The sequence below is a fragment of the Pyrus communis genome, chromosome 13, assembly GCF_963583255.1.
Source record: "Pyrus communis chromosome 13, drPyrComm1.1, whole genome shotgun sequence".
Taxonomy (NCBI): Eukaryota; Viridiplantae; Streptophyta; class Magnoliopsida; order Rosales; family Rosaceae; genus Pyrus; species Pyrus communis.
The window spans coordinates 19,672,461-19,685,461 of record NC_084815.1 but is presented as its reverse complement, the minus strand read 5'-3'; the positions used below and the strand labels follow the sequence as shown (position 1 = coordinate 19,685,461).

General features: G+C 36.7%; 3 protein-coding genes across 3 annotated transcripts; 2 read left to right on the top strand and 1 right to left on the bottom strand.

The window, feature by feature from the left end:
• The first annotated feature begins 301 nt into the window (after positions 1-301).
• LOC137712914 (probable protein S-acyltransferase 7) lies at positions 302-3,329 on the top strand. Its single transcript, XM_068452115.1, has 5 exons — positions 302-593; positions 1,276-1,446; positions 1,759-2,055; positions 2,230-2,463; positions 2,599-3,329. Exons 1-5 carry the CDS (start codon positions 489-491, stop codon positions 3,148-3,150), a joined length of 1,359 nt encoding a protein of 452 aa, XP_068308216.1. The 5' UTR covers positions 302-488; the 3' UTR covers positions 3,151-3,329.
• Positions 3,330-3,687: 358 nt separating this feature from the next.
• LOC137712913 (mitochondrial import inner membrane translocase subunit TIM8-like) lies at positions 3,688-5,084 on the bottom strand. The gene is made up of 2 exons (XM_068452114.1): positions 4,926-5,084; positions 3,688-4,055 (listed from the first exon to the last, which is right to left on the bottom strand). The coding sequence occupies exons 1-2, from the start codon at positions 4,971-4,973 to the stop codon at positions 3,867-3,869; spliced, it is 237 nt and encodes a 78-aa protein (XP_068308215.1). The 5' UTR covers positions 4,974-5,084; the 3' UTR covers positions 3,688-3,866.
• A 5,459-nt stretch (positions 5,085-10,543) lies between these two features.
• On the top strand, positions 10,544-11,683 carry LOC137713986 (NAC domain-containing protein 83-like). The gene is made up of 3 exons (XM_068453348.1): positions 10,544-10,764; positions 10,880-11,151; positions 11,347-11,683. The coding sequence occupies exons 1-3, from the start codon at positions 10,584-10,586 to the stop codon at positions 11,503-11,505; spliced, it is 612 nt and encodes a 203-aa protein (XP_068309449.1). The 5' UTR covers positions 10,544-10,583; the 3' UTR covers positions 11,506-11,683.
• The last annotated feature ends 1,318 nt before the right edge of the window (positions 11,684-13,001 follow it).

Below are 13,001 nucleotides of genomic sequence, written 5' to 3'. Positions count from 1 at the left end.
CGTCGGTGAAGGTGAAAATTTTGGAGAGAGTTATGGAGGAAAGGCGAGACCCTCGGGGCAGTTTTGGGTTATGGTATATTTCATTAAACCTGGACACTGTTCACCCGTGTGTGGGTGAAAATAAGCTGCTTTTGGAAGCTACAAATTGCAGCTTCTTGTCATCTCTTGGTTTTGGGCTTTTTTTCACCCTCAACTTTGAAAAAAAGCTGCTTTTTAAAGTTTACCAAACACCAAAAATTTTCATAGCTTTTTTTCATAGTAGCTTTTTTTTTAAGCACCTCAATCCCAAACAGGCCCTTAATCCAATCGAGGGGAGATGGAGAGCTTCTTCTGATTTTCTTTTAGGATTCAGTCTTACAGAGGATGCTGCTGCTGATTGAAGAATAGTCAACTCCAGCCCACCTCTAAAGCACCAACCTTTCTTTGACTTCTGTTAATTACTTTTCCAATTTTTTCACTTCTTTCACGGCCGCCCCCCAAGAGCGCTGATGAATGCGGAGCCGAATCACCACCTTCGGCACTCCCCTGCCGGCGGCGCTGCCGCTGGTGGGCCGGAGCTGGTCAGGACTTACAAGACCTGGAAAGGCAGCAATGTAAGCTGAATCTCTCACTTGGGTTTTGTTCAATATGTGAAGTTTTGTTTGCTTTTCTTGATTTTGCTCACTTTTGGGGAATCTTGGAGTTACCCAGTTGCTGAAATTGAAAGATGTTTCTTTCTTTTGGGTGTTTGATTGAAAGATGATTGCTTTTTTATTAGGAAGGTGTTGAAAGATGCAAAATTGTGATTGATTTGGGTTGTGACTGCTTTTAACGAGTGGTAATTTGTTTGGTGATTGAATGGACACAAATTAGCTTTAATTATTGCTTGGAAAACTGGGGATTATGGCCAATTTGTGTACTTTTTATATTTTGGCAAGACAATATTATGAACTACTCTAGTTTATTGGAGGGGGATTTGAACTTGGATGCAAGGGGACGGACACACTATCTTGTTCGGCTTTGGGTTTACAATTTAGGTCACTGCTTTGGCATTCCCAGCATACCCTTTAGCCATACAATCCTCAAAGACTGAATCTTAAGCTCATTGATCATGTTGTAGCATAAGGGGAGGATAACCTTTCCTGTGGATTCTATCGCCCTTTTTAATGACAATTTGACCTTTCGGCATATAAGCTTTTCTTTTGGTTTGTCTTTCCCTTTAAGTGGCAGCTTATGCATCCTTCTGTTATGCGTTTATGTTTACTCAAACACATTGTTGACTGTTTTATTCTGCAGATATTTTTCCTTGGTGGAAGGCTTATATTTGGACCCGATGTCAGATCTCTTCCGTTAACAGTATCCCTCCTTACTGTGCCTGTTGCAGTTTTCTGCATCTTTGTAGGAAGAAAACTAATTGATCACTTGGGAATTTCAGTAATTATTGCTGTTTGTGTATGGACGCTACTTGTAAGTCCTTTTCCTATTTGAATTCTGTTATAGTAGTTTGTAATATTGTATGTATTCATATTTGCTCAATGCACAAGTGTAAAGTTTACTAATGTGTAGCTTATTAGTTACAACTGATAATTTTGGTGATAGTTTTTATGCCTAGTTTTCTACTTAGTCGACACTCCTTTTTCATGAATGTCTGAACTATGAACTACCAACGAGAATTGCAATGTTGGGTTTTCTTGTATTATGTAATCACATCAGAATTCTGAAGTTAGATGCAACAAATTATGTTCTGATGGATGGAAACGTGTGTATTTGTTTCCTCAGGTTTTGGTTTTTCTTCTACTAACCTCAGGAAGAGATCCTGGTATAGTACCTCGTAATCTTAACCCTCCAGAGCCAGAGGATTACGATGCGAGTATAGAGAGTGGGTCTAGTGAATCACAACAGTCACGTTTTCCACGCATGAAGGAAGTAGTTATCAATGGTATTACTGTGAAGATCAAGTTTTGCGACACCTGTATGCTTTACAGACCTCCTCGTTGTTCTCACTGTTCCATATGCAATAACTGCGTGCAGCGATTCGACCATCACTGCCCTTGGGTTGGCCAATGTATTGGATTGGTGAGGGACATACTTTCAAGACCTAAACTCTGGTGCTTTTCTATTTATATTTCCTTAATTCTGTGGAGGTGCTTAGTTTGAATGGATGATTAATTTATATTTGATTATAAGAATCACAATAACTCAAACCAATTGCTCAAATTTATGTAAACTGCCTTTGATTTCTGTGTACAGCGGAACTACAGGTTCTTCTTCATGTTCGTCTTCTCTGCAACTCTTCTTTGCTTATATGTACAAGGGTTTTGCTGGGTCTACGTTGTGAGGATCATGCACGGCGAGGATATATCAATTTGGAAGGCGCTAATTAAGACTCCCGCCTCCATTGGGCTCATTATTTACAGTTTCATTGCCTTTTGGTTTGTCGGCGGTCTTAGTATGTTCCACTCATATCTCATCAGTACAAACCAGGTTAGAAGCTCATTAATTCAAGAAATCCTGCTGTGCTGTGTGGTGATATTTATTCGTGTAAATCCATCTGTACTTTTAAATTCAGGTTTATTCGTCTTGTAATGTTAAGAGTTCTCTTTTGTTGTGCTTTGGCAGTCTACCTATGAAAACTTTAGATACCGGTACAATGGACGAGAGAACCCATTCAACAAAGGGACAATTAAGAACTTCATGGAGGTATTCTGCACAAGAATTTCTCCATCCAAGAACAATTTCAGGGCAAAAGTTCCAAAAGATCCTGAAGTTCTTCCTACACCAGTCGGCGCCAATTTTGTTAGTCCTGTCATAGGGAAAGCCATGAGTGACATAGAGATGGGGAGGAAGCCATTATGGAATGACGCTTCAAGAGACATGCATGATTATGAAGGACAATTCAGCAACGATGATGGAGTAAACAAGGACGCTGCAGTGAGCGAGGCTGATAGGTCCCAAGATTTAAGCAGGAGTCTCCGAACAGAGAGCACAGAGAGACACGTTGCCTCACAACCTAGACGGTCTAGCTGGGGGAGGAGGAGTGGAAGTTTAGATATCGCGCCCGAAGTTCTTGCTTTTGCAGCTGGAGTTGGGGATTCAAGGCGGGTCACTGATGGAAATGGAATCAACGGCAAGTTGACAACAGACATTGGACAATCCCGTACAAGTTTGTAAATACTCGATAAACAGGAAGGCGATTATACTAAAGAAAACAACACGAGGAAAGGCTACGAGCTTTTGGAAATGTTAAGCGTGTTATATCGTTTGTATATTAAGTGTGAAATTTGAAAGAACAGCCCTCTCAAGCAGTCAATTCTTTCCAATATGTGCAATGCCATCACGAGTTTATCTTCCTTTTTCTTGTTACTTCATCTGTAATTTAACCACCTCAGTTTTCGTGGTGTAAATGTGGAACCAATTTTTCGTGTATGTTCGAAGTTTGTTTCACCTCTCTGTTTTCCAGCACTAAAGCGTGCTCCATTCATCACAACATGAATGGAGATCTCTACATCGGGAGAAGCTCCCGGTCATTCCCGCACGGATCCGGCAAGTACCTCTGGTGCATGTACGAAGGCCAGTGGCGACGTGGCAAGGTGTCGGGGAAAGGCAAGTTATCGTGGCCGTCGGGTGCAACGTACAAGGGCGAGTTCAAGTTGGGTCGGATGAAGGGGTGCGGGACGTTCATCGGATCACATCAATAACAATATGAAATATTCAATAAAAACTTGATAGATAATAGTGCTGGAAGAGGTATCGACCACAATAGCTTCGAGAAAGGGAGAAGTTGTTTCCAGAAATGCAGAACACATTTTCAACTGATATTTAACTGACTCCGTAAGCAAAAACGGCCACATTACGGAATTAAGAATGCATGCCAAACTTCTAGACCTTCATTGCATACTCTGAAAACGCTTCATAATAATCATACTCATATCAAGATACCGGCGGGCACAGTTCGACAGGCAAGCGGACTCACTGGAACTGAACTTGCTCCCAGGGGTACTGGTGATGCACTTGTCCCAACATACATTTGTAAGCTTTCCTACCATCTCGTTCACCATTGCTCTTTCCTTCTCTTGCTGCACATCAAGCACACCGTTGTTTAAAAAAAATCAACCATAAACGGCTTAAGTATACTGACGGAGAAAGTACCAAACTAGCAGCAGCAACAGGAATAACGTAGTAATAATCACATTGTAAGTGGTTGTGCAAGGTTCAAAAAACACTATATTGTTTTGACAATGCTACAAAGCATATCGCCAGAAGATTAGTCAATGCACAACCAATCAAGACAAAACATTTGAGTTTAGTTTTAAGGCTATAGCGGCAACATCTCAATTCGTCATTCATCAATAACCTCATAATCATTCTTATATTCTTCTCTTTTCACCCCCACAACAAGTAAAAAGATCAATTCGAATTAAGGGGTAAAAGGCTATCACACAATGTTAAGTATCAAAATGGAGTTCGGGGGCGAAATTTGGAACAATTTTCAGGTTTTCGACAATGTTGCATAAGTGTTCACTCTAAAGAATTGAAGCATTGAACTAAACACTGACAGATACAGATTTTCACCCATACACTTAATAAAAAAAACAAAAAAATACAATAACGAATAATCGACTCCAAAACTACCAATTAATCGTGAGCTCAATTAAAATCTTAATACTATTATTAGGGAAAAATTGTTTGCTTTCGATTTATATATATTCGTATAAGCAAAGAACTCAAAATTACATCTTTCAATGGGGTAAACATGCATATATTTGTATATGTACTATTCAATCTTCAATCCCAAACATATAGATATGTAAAAAACCCAAAAACCCTAAATCCCCAAATAAATTCAGAGTTTTAATCCGCTGAAGTAAATAAAAAGCAACTGACTTTATTTTCTTCCTCATGAATTTTCTCGGGAAATAAACAGGGAGAAGGATAATAGAACTTACGTTGATGAAATTAAGCAGTTCAGGGTTGTTCATTGCTGAAGGATCCATGGCAGTTTATGCTCGCTATTCCGCTAAAACCCTTCTAAATTCTTCAGATTTGAAAACAATCCCACCGTCTCACACGCTCTGAAAAACCCTAGAAACTTTCTAAAGCCTCAAGAGAGACCGGCAACCAATAAGGGATTCAACTTGTTGGGCCACATTTTACAAGAAAGCTAATTAGCTCCAAGACCCCTATAAGTTTTAAATTTTGTAGGCCCAAAGAAGGGGAATGGGTTGAGAATTACGGTGATTTTCGGTTGGATCAGGTCGAAAACAAGTATTCCAATGAAAATTCAAAAAAGTTTTAGAATTAAATATTTTAGTTTTAGTTTTGAAATTTTGGGTTATCGGGATTTATAGGAAATTTCGGAATTTGTTTTATCTTAAAATTCTTGAAACATAATTTGGATCTCCTACATTTTACAAGACTTCGAAAATTTTAAACTTTTATGTATCCACTAGTTAATATTTTTTCTGAATTTTTGTTATATTTATAATTTTATATGCAATTACATTGGTGTATGACATAAAATCATATTAAACAAACTAAAATAGTATGTATGATTATACTCTTCATGTTTAATATATATCAATATGATTAAATATACAAAATAAGAAATAAAGCATATCCATATGTAACAATAAACACGATAAAATAAGAATATGTACAGGTTTTTTTTTTTTTCTCTTTTCTATAGTACTGAGTTTGAGAAATTCTGGATTGCAATTTCAAATTGGATATGTACATTCCAATTGTGATTCGAAAATTTTCAAAATTGAAAATGTTTGAACTTGAAATGAAAATTTCAATTCGGATTGGAATTTTCAGTCGAACTTACACATCTAGTTGAGATCAATAAGAAGGTGGAGAAATTCTTATATGCAAAAACTTTGTGTGTAGAACACTAGACACAAGAAGTTGAAGCAAACTATTGACGGTTACTCCTCAACTTTTTCTCGCCCGTTGTGGTGAGAGTTGTTCTCTCTCTTTGAAAGTTTTTCTCACTTCTTTGTGCGAGTGTTGTCCACTTCTGTAAATTCTTTGTTGTCGATGACCCTAGTTGTGGCCAGAGTCGGTGGCAATCATCCCCTTTCTTTTCCCTTTTCCCATCGTTCTGCTTCTTCTTCTCCTTGTCTACCATCCCATTTCAGTCTTGTTCTTCAACCTTAAATCCATCTTTGATCTACATGTCTTTCATCCTTAACTCTAAATTCTAGTTTCTTCTTTGTTCAAATCAGTGTTGTCCATCCTCTTCCATAGCTTTCATCTTTCCTTCTCAATCTAAATCTCACATTTTCCCCACTCCCCTTCCGGGTTGGCTCCGTCTTTCATCATTCCTACCTCTTTTTCATTATGCAATCACCTTTCTTCACCACACTTGGTTGCGGTTCTCCTGAAATGTGTGTAGAGGTTCGGCTCAGGTGTACACACCACCACCTTCCATTTGTTTGCCTTTATTGGCACTGTTGTTGGTGGGTTTTCACTGGCTTCTTTCGATCTATGATTACATTTAGTGTGGTGTTCATTGCAGGATGTTGAAGTCACCATCTTCTTCTTTTCTGGCTTGTGGACTCTTGGCGACAGTCAGGGGTGTTGGATTATGCTGGTAGGGATGCACTGTGTAGGCAACAACGATGTTTATAGAAGGCTAGGTTTTTTGGTTTGTGGTGTTTTTGTTTTTAGGCGCCAACTTGTGATTTGGGGCCTGTTTTGTGTAATTTTGGGTCCATGCTTTTGATGTGTATCACTTGTTTTTAGACCTTTTTGTTTAGTTATTTGTTGGTAATACAAATTTTACCTTTGTTATTAAAATAAAAAATATTAAAAAATAAAAATAAAAATAACCTACAAAGGGTTAGGGTCTTTTCTATGTGCAGTTGGGTGGCTAAGTGGTTCAGTCATTCACACATGGCAACAAATGATTGTGTTAACAAGTCATTTTTTGTCGATTCACAAACTGATATGTATATATAGGGGCTGATCAGTGGCGTTTTACACAGCTTTTGACACAATTTTTGTGGGATCCACTACATATTGTATTTTAACCATCTAAACCGTCTATCTTTTTTTGTCACATCCCGGCCCGGGACAGATCACTTCCCGGGCCCGCTCCACCACTGTAGCACGATATTGTCCGCTTTGGGCTTACCATTCTCTCACGGTTTTGTTTTGGGAACTCATGAGCAACTTCTCAATGGGTCACCCATCATGGGATTGCTCTAACCCCCTTCTCACTTAACTTCGGAGTTCCGATGGAACCCGAAGCCAGTGAGCTCCCAAAAGGCCTCGTGCTAGGTAGGGATGGGAATATACATATAAGGATCACTCCCCTGTGCGATGTGGGATGTCACAATCCACCCCCCTTAGGGACCCGACGTCCTCGTCGGCACACACGCGACCAGGGTTAGGCTCTGATACCAATTTGTCACATCCCGACCCGGGGCGGATCACTTCCCGGGCTCGCTCCACCACCGTAGCACGATATTGTCCGCTTTGGGCTTACCATTCCCTCACGGTTTTGTTTTTGGGAACTCACGAGCAACTTCCCAGTGGGTCACCCATCATGGGATTGCTCTAGCCCTTTTCTCGCTTAACTTCGGAGTTCCGATGGAACCCGAAACCATTGAGCTCCCAAAATGCCTCGTGCTAGGTAGGGATGAGAATATACATATAAGGATCATTCCCCTGTGCGATGTGGGATGTCACATTTTTAATATCATTCATAGGTCATCCTTACAAAAAAATTAGAAAAATTCAAAACCCTTAAGACATTCATTTATACTGAGAAAATGGATGAATATGGTTCTACAAAGAAACCTTAAACCCTCAATCTAATGGTCATATGGTTTTAGATTTGGGTGATTTTTGGTAGAATGACCTTTGAGGGAAGACCTAAAAGATAGATGGTTTAGATTGTTGAAATACATTACGAAATGAGCCCCACAAAAAACGTTGTAAAAAATTGTATAAAAATGGTGTCACAGATATGCATTTTTTTGTACTTCAATGATCGTTGAAATAGGACTATTTCTGGGGCCCAATTGACATCGAACTTCAATGATCTAAACCGTCTATTATTTAAGTTTAATTTTATAGATCATCCTTGCAAAATATTAGTCAAATTTAAAATGTTTGAGGCATATAATTGGGCTCAAAGAAATGAACTATTGAACTTTGATAGATAATGGCATCACAAGTAGCCAAGTATTTTCGTTTGTTGATTGATATAACAATATTAATTCATAGAAATTGGAAAGGGAATATGCAAGGTATATGTGAGCATTAGCTAAGGCTTATGCAAATGGTTTGACATCCTGTTAAAAGTAGAAATTAGGCAAATTAAAGTGCTATAAAAGATAGCAAATTTTGAAAGACTTTCTTATGCATTAAGTATTTGTACTCCTTTTCTTCAATGTTAAACTTTTTGATACTAAACACATGCATAATATACCCTATAAAATTAATGAAAATCATAAATACGACTTTTTCCATATATACGACTTTTTCTCCACCATTATAACTTTTCTTTGGTCCAATAATCACATCTCCTTTAAACATACATGACTCAAATTAATGAATTAAAATTAACCAATTATTGGAAGAATTGCTTTAGATTCAAAGAAAAGAGAAAGCAGCTGCATATATTGAGGCCCATGTATGAAGCCACAAGACATTACTACCATGAAAGATTACACAACAAAATAAGCATGTTAACTTTTGTTGCTGTACTTTCAAAATAAGCACTTGGCCAGAGACATTGTTTTAACGAAATCGGGTGGTTTTTTTATGAAGCAGAAGATCTTTATATCAAACCTGCATGCATGGAAAGAGAGGATTAAAGCTACATCTTCGTGATGAAGAAAAGCACCAATCTGAGTTGACGATTGGTTTTCAGCTAGATAGCTTTCGATAAAAGCAGGTTCTTTTTTTGTGGCTCCTTTCATTCAAATTAACAATTGTTCAAATAAAAAAAGGAACAAAATTCTTAGATCTTTTATGTGCTGCTATGAATCTTTATGTGTCAGCCATCCATAATTCAAAAGAAAGTAAGTAGCTCGTAGTTAAACTAATTAGTCCAAAACCACTAAATAAAAGAAAATTTTAATATTGGAAGAACAACCATAAGCAAATGAAATCGATTAGGCATCTGATGAAGAATCAAGAAATTGCCTACTGTGAATGATTTTGGAGTAACTGTATCTTAACGAACATAGCTCGGTTATTAGCATGCATGATGCAGTTTTTACTGTTGCATTATTTTATGTGGTCCTTGGAATTTTGCTTTTAGAGATGGTTACTCAACGTAACCAAACTTTTACATGGGGATAATTTTAATTTACCAAGTTATCATAAACTTTAGGTTTTACTTCACTTATTTTCTTTTTCAAACGTTGCATGTACTTGAGACAATATCCTATAAAACGAGTATGTATATATTAATATTTCAAACATCAAAATACTCTGTCAAATAGACCTGCATGACTAATGAGCAACTTTTTGTAGGCTATGTATTTTCTATATTATATATATATATATATATATATATATATATATATATATTAACTATTATTTTTTAAACATTAATTTATATTATTTTTTTGAACCATTATATTATATTATTATAAATTACAATTGTATATTTTCTATTAATTTGTAATTTGTTTTCTTTAAGTTACTACTAAGGCTGCAAGTGGTCCTCTACTACAGTTGTGAAGAGGAGTGTTGCCCTTACACCACGTCATGGGTTCAATCCCTGTTGACTCTCTAATCTAACAAATATATCGTATTACCATCACTTGCTACATCATGTATATCTATATGTAGTACAAAAATATAATTTCCTCAATTCCCTAATAATTTTCTTTATATATGTTTTTCTCTTTTTAAGGGTTACCATATAGATATATAGCTTCTGAAAAAACTTCATTTTTCAGATAAAAACACTTGAAGTCTCGTTTTGAAGCAAAAACTCATAAACTCAAATGTTATTCTGCCAACTTTTATTATACTATACTATTATTGCACAATGGGTTTAGAGATTTTATTTTGCTTTTGATTTTATATGATGCGTTTGGACGAGAGGCTTTAAAATTTCATAAAACCTTTAATAAATTATAAATGTATTAACAATGCACCGCCAAAATTGGATGGAGCAACTTGAAAATGACTTATTTCAAGGTGTCAATTTGAAAAGTCTTTTGCTTAGCGTCCCTGGATACGTATTTGTAATGTTTTAGTAGTAACTTTCTAATGCATTTTTAACAATTAAGTCTAATTAAAATTTCATAAAACTTCAAAGTTCTTCATTCAAACATAGCACGAAACAACTCACTAGCAGCATCAGTTGTTTGAGAATAAACCAATTAATTTTTTTTTAATTGTCAACATCAAAATTATTCATCCAGTAATAGTACTGTTGTCCCATTCTATATTCACACCGCTACGAATCATTTTTCTTTTCTTTTTCTTGTACAACCACTCAAAAAGATACTCCCTCTCCAAATTCTTCTCTTGTTCTGTCTATAAATATTCAACATGGCTGCTTCACATTTGCTCATCTCTTAACAGAGGCCAATAAGTTCCAAGAAACAAAGGCCCTTTCATTTTTCAAAATAATGGACAAGTTCAACTTTCTGGGAAATGGGATGACCAGATTGCCTCCTGGTTTCCGATTCCAGCCAACAGATGAAGAACTTGTCTTTCAGTACCTGAGATGCAAAGTCTTTTCATGCCCCCTTCCTGCTTCCATTATTCCTGAGATCAACGTTTGCCTGTATGATCCTTGGGATTTGCCAGGTTAGCATAAACTACACAGATATATTACCACTAACCAATTAGCTTAATTTTTAATTTTTTTTTATACATTTTTCCACTTATAAAAACTGACATTTTATGTGTGGTATGTTTCCAGGTGATTTGGAGCAAGAGAGGTATTTCTTCAGCAACAGAGAATCAAAATACCGGAATGGAAACCGAGCTAACAGGGTGACAAGTTCCGGTTACTGGAAAGCGACCGGCGTTGACAAAAAGATTGTATCTTCAAGGAAGAATAATATTGTGGGGAAGAAAAAGACTCTAGTTTTCTACAAAGGGAAGTCTCCAAATGTTTCTAAGACTGATTGGGTCATGCATGAATATTGCCTTGTCAATGCAGAAACCACAGCTTCCATTCAAACAACTGAGGTGAGTCTAGGACAAGGTTATGTTTTTGTTTCACAAACTCAAGATGTTCGACATGAACGTATGGGTTTGGTCAACTGGTATTATAGCACCCCTGTGCACTTAATTGTTCAAATCTCCCTACTTGTAGATTAGCATATATTTCGTCTTATTAAAAAAGAAAAAAAAAATATCATTTGACACAGTAATTTTATGCAGAATGCTTTAACCCCGAAAGGAAACTGGGTTTTGTGTCGCGTGTTTTTGAAGAAAAGAAGTGGCAAGACGGATGAGGAGATTATGGTGAATTACAATGGCATCAGAGTTTGCGATAATGCAAGTCCTGTATCTTCTTCTTCATCTTGTTCGAGTTCCTAGCTAGTGGGATCACAGAAGTAACTTCTTCAAGTGAAGAAGGTGGTAAGGAAATCAGTGGCCGCCGTAAATTTTGATCATGTTAATTAAATGTATCATTGTTCTTCGGGTGTCGTGTTCATGAAAAGGAAATGAATCTACTTCCAGAAACTTTACTGCTTTGAGAGATTGGTGGATGTAAAACTTGGTAACTTTTAGAATATGAACCCAATTCTCAGCATCCTCCTTTGGAGAAAAACTTAATATCTAGAGCTACCCAATTAGGGCATCTCTTATATCGGGCGTCCAACATGTCAAACTATCAGAGAGACAAGTTAAAGAACAACTTCCAACAACATCGATATTATCTCCAACTCGTTAATTACCCCCTACACAATCCGTCATGTGTGGAGTTTTATCACAAAAGGTCTCGGTATTAGTTGGAATGGTGTTATGATATTTAAACTCTTCTTTTTCCAAAGATACAGCCAACGTGGGATATTTCAACACTCCCCCTCATATAGGACCCAATTAGTGGGTGGCGATCCACACATTGGCAACCACGTGGAGCCAAGGGGACTCACCCTACATGCGGAGGCAAGGGACCCACCATCATTGCACGAGGCCAAGGGGACCCACCGATCACATGGCAATACATGCCCACTCCCTAGGTCTAATATCATGTCAAATTATCATAAAGAAGGGCCAAAGCCCACTTCTAACAACACCGATACCTTCTTCAACTTGTTAATTATCATCTGCATAATCCATTAAGTGTGGGGTTTTATCACAAAAAGCTCGGTATTAGTTGGAGTGAAGCTAGGATATTTAAATTCTTCTTTTCTCATAAATACAACCGATGTAGGATATTTCAACACAATATTTTGTGAAAGCTGGCTTGTTAATCATGAATATAATAAATATAATAAAAAATAAGGAAAATCATGAATATTATGTTCAAAACATCATAAGAGACGCGTAGTGCAGGTGATAAATTAGTAAAGTTTTTTTTAAAAAAAAAAAAATTAGTACCTTACAATAGGCTACCAATAATGTGATTTAATCAGTTATTTATTAAATATTATTTTCTTTATAAAAAAAATTTTTCGCACGCGGATAATAATGTGATTAAATTAATTGTCAAATGATTGTTTTTTGTTTTTTTAACTAACAATATTATCTACATTAAGGGGGTTGGGGTGAGCTTAACCTTACAATGGACTAGCAATAATGTGATTCAATCAATTGTTTATTAAATATTATTTTCTATATTCTTAATATAAATTCTATAGAAACCGATTTTATTATATGAATTCAACTGCTTTAATTGGTTTATGAGGGGTTTCTTCTAGCATGATCTAAAATTATTCATTTACTTCAAATATTTAACTTTCCTTTTGTCAATTTATGCATATAAATACATTTAAAATGTGTAAGTCGCGCGTAACACATTGTGATTCAAAAAATGTCTTCTACACATGCGTGAGCGCGTGCATGAAGGCTAGTATATGTATACACAC